We start from the raw sequence: 3,845 nt of genomic DNA on the forward strand, positions 1-3,845 counted from the left end.
ACACGATCCATGTGGAACACACCTGGTTTCCAGCATGTCAGCCGCATCGGAATGGCTGATAGTGCTGCCTGCGATAGTTGCGGCAGCGAGGAAACAATCCAACATATCCTCTCTCTCTCTCTCTCTGTGTGTGTGTGTGTGTGTGTGTGTGTGTGTGCGTGCATTTTTCTTTAACTTTCTGTCTTCCCTTACCCCTTCCCCAGTGCAGGGTAGCAAACTGGATATCTACCTGCCGGTTAGCCTCCCTGCCTTTCGCATCGCATCTCTCTCTCTCTCTCTCTCTATATATATATATATATATATATATATATATATATACAATTTCATCATTTTAGAAGAAGACATAACAGGTTCACTAGTCCTTCTTCACAGAGTGGAAGGGCAGTAAGTTTTTTTATCAACTGGGGGAGAGGGGCAGAGGAACGTCACAGACCTCTTCAAAGGAAGTCGCATGCGTATATCAAAAGAACAGCGTGAATATCCACGCAAAAAAATCACACTTTTCCGTTGTCATTTCTATACTAGACAACTTCACCACAGCACTTTCGACGTCACAAATTTTCCAACGCGCTCTGTAGGCGGCGAACTGATTCCTGCACTAGGCTCCTACATTCATCGCGTCCCTTGCCCGAAACTTCAACAACTGCGTCGAGCAGCGATTCGCTTTCGCAGAGAAGGCGCAGGGCCCGTATAGAGTCATCATCCGCGGAAGAGTTCAACACGCAGTCGACGGCACGATTGAGAAGCGACTGATTCCTGTTAAGGATGCTTAGGATGGGATACAAGCTGACGAGAGGCGGGTCGTCAAAATCGAACGACATAAGAACAAAGTTGTCCTCCAAAGCGCGCGCCAGAGACTGGATGGCATGCCCTCTGTTTAAGTAAGCCTTGAACGCCAGACGTTGCAAGGTCCGGTTCGTACGCAATAGTTCTTGAAGCGCTTTGGCGACATGGTCTATGAGGTAGGACTGGCGGAATTTGGCTTCGCTGACGCTTTTGTTACGGACAAGACCTCGTACGATGGCAGCCACATAGCTATAAGAGTGGTCCGCCAAATCCACGCTAAGCTTCTTCAAAGAACGAGTGGTCTCCAGAAAGGACACCACAGCTTCGGCGCATTCCTGAGCGACTGCTGCGGGACAGTTGATGACGAGCTCTGTGAGAAAAACGCCACTCGCGCTCACAGCGGCAAACCAGTGAATGACGCCGGACGAATTGGCATCCCCAGTCCAGCCAACGCAAAGTCGAGAAAAATGGTGTTCCCCTTGTCGTAGCGACGCAGCCCAGTCTTCAAGACCAGACGCGTTCCACGTTACATCCAGGCGAGCGCAGTGGTTCGCAGTAAGGGGCGAACTCGGCGTCCAAGTCTCCGGAACGTCAACAGCGCCGAGTCGAACGCACTCGACCGTGGTGTTGAGTGAGAGCGATTCTACGAAGCTGGACAAGGCGTCACAACTCAACGTGCACTCAGATATGTCCAGACGCTTCAAGGTCGAGTTTTGTTGCAAGGCCTTGGCTAGCGCGCTAGCTCCGAGATCAGTGATGCTGTTCTCGGACAAGCAGACTTCCTGAAGCGCGTCATTCTCCCTCAGAATATCTGCGATGGTTAGCGCGCAGCTATTGATCAAATTAACACCAACGAGCTTCAGGCACTTAAGTACACGATTCACACGTGCAGCCTCGAAGCCTTCCCAAAGGATGGAGTTCGGTTCGTCGTACGAGTAGACAAGTGACAGCTCCTCCAAGGTCGTGTTCTCTTTCAGGGATTTGAGCAGCGTTCCGACCGCGTCTTTTGCTAACCACTCTATCGAAAGTTTTCGGAGCGTTTTGTTACGCTTCAATGCATCTGACAAGATGACGGCGCTCGATAATGCTAGTTTCTTGGTACCCCCGATTTCGAGCACGCTCAATGAGGAAGAATATCTGACAGCGCGGAACAATCTGCTCCCAATCTTGCTCGACGTGCCATTCTTAATAACGAGATGGCGCAAGCTGCCCTTCCTAACCGCCTCAACGACACCTCCCACCGACTCGACCGTAGGCATTAGCTCGTTGACTTCCAAGACATCGAGTCCCGGAGACAGCTTTGCCAGGGCGGACGACAGGATAGTCAAAGCGCGCGTGTCGCGCCAAACACCTCTGACGTCGTCGGGGTGAACTCGTAGCTGTTCAAGTCCTTTGTTCTGAGGCAGGGCTTTGCAAAGTAGCACAGGGAAGTAGCAGAACAAAACTGCTGTGTTACCCACGTCCAGGCGCGTGATACATCGGTGCTTTTTCAGCAGCGAATACACTAACGTGACGCTTTCGAGGAGGGTGCTCTCGGGGTTCTGGTGGTCTAAGTTGGCGTCTGGAACCGAGCTCAGAGCTAACTTGCCGGGAGCACGTTCGAACAAATGCATCGCAGCATCCCGCATCGCTTCGTTCAGTGCAGGCAGGTGCCCTGTTATCCAGCAGCGGCTCGCGTTGTCCGCAATCTTGCTGCACGGCTTGTCCAGGTCTACTCCGCAGGCCTTAAACTTCAGCGAAATGCTCTCGATCCTTGCCGAGAGCCGTCCGAAATCCACGCAGGGGATTTCAACTTGGATGCCGTTGAGATCACTGGGCCCCGACGCCATGCCGCCATTCATTTTCTGAAACGAGAACGCCCACAGACCTCATTAGGCGTAATCACAGTGACAGCGACGAAATACGTTTATGCCATTCACAACAGTATAGCGTGCACCAAAACCAAAATCTGGTCATTCATCCGTGTTCGTTCACCGAGACCGCTAGTGTTTGACTATTACGAAATCAGTGCTGCAGGGTGTCACAAATCGGAGCACAGTTCATGTGCTGCTCGAAAATGAAGAAGAAAATAACATGTCTTTCTTACAGCTTTGTCCGTCGAATTCGCTCGTGAAGTTTGGGTGCGACTCGTAACATAACCTGGACCTACTGGTCTCATTTGAACTAATAACAAAAAAATACCACTGTCGCCCCGATGCCGAAGCCTTCATTTTCCATACATACAATACCTACAGCGCCTTCTCGGGCATTATTGTAGGGGGGGGGACATCAGAAATAGATAACAAGAGACATATAACAAGAGACAAGAGTTAGGCAAATGATGCAGTATACAAAGCATATAAAATACATCTGCACTGAGTAAACAGCAAAAACAAACTATTATACACAGATGAACAAGCATGTCACGCACACACAAAATAACATCATCTCAATATAGTGATCTGGGCTAACATCGTAGGGAATAATCAACAAAAGGAATAAAACATACAAAGACACGCAATATTGCACTCATATTAACACGCGGTTCTGCATCGCCGTTATAAAGAATGTGAGAGGGGCAGTAGCAATTTGCGCAGGCAGACCGTTCCAGTCATGCACTGTTCGTGGAAAAAAGCTACATTTGAATGCGCTTATTGGGCAACTGTATTCGTGTGCTTTTAGGGGGTGGTCAGTGCGGGCGGAAATGTAGCTGGGCTTCTTCATGTATTTCTCTTTTTGCCCCTCGACGCGCGGGGCAGAGGAACGGGACTGAAAGCCATCTTAGGGGTGGACCTCACCAAGGCCTTCGATAATATTACGCACAAAGCGGTCCTAGGGAACCTCCAGGACCTGGGGGTAGGTCGCAAGGCCTACACCTACGTCCGGGACTTCCTCTCGAACCGCACAGCTCAAATCACGATAGGAGACATCAAGTCGGATGACATAAAACTGGGTAGTAGGGGAACGCCGCAAGGCTCGGTATTGTCCCCCTTTCTCTTCAACGTGGCCATGATCGGCCTGCCGAAAATCCTCAGTAAGATCCGCGGCCTCAACCACAGCCTGTACGCCGACGACATAAC

At 50.5% G+C, this 3,845-nt stretch overlaps 1 protein-coding gene across 1 annotated transcript; it reads right to left on the reverse strand.

Moving 5' to 3' along the window:
* Positions 1-383: 383 nt before the first annotated feature.
* Positions 384-2,695, reverse strand: LOC119466088 (NLR family CARD domain-containing protein 3). Its single transcript, XM_037726580.2, has one exon. It carries the CDS (start codon positions 2,625-2,627, stop codon positions 552-554), a length of 2,076 nt encoding a protein of 691 aa, XP_037582508.1. The 5' UTR covers positions 2,628-2,695; the 3' UTR covers positions 384-551.
* Positions 2,696-3,845: the final 1,150 nt, after the last annotated feature.

This window comes from Dermacentor silvarum, chromosome 10 (assembly GCF_013339745.2).
Source record: "Dermacentor silvarum isolate Dsil-2018 chromosome 10, BIME_Dsil_1.4, whole genome shotgun sequence".
Lineage (NCBI taxonomy): Eukaryota > Metazoa > Arthropoda > Arachnida > Ixodida > Ixodidae > Dermacentor > Dermacentor silvarum.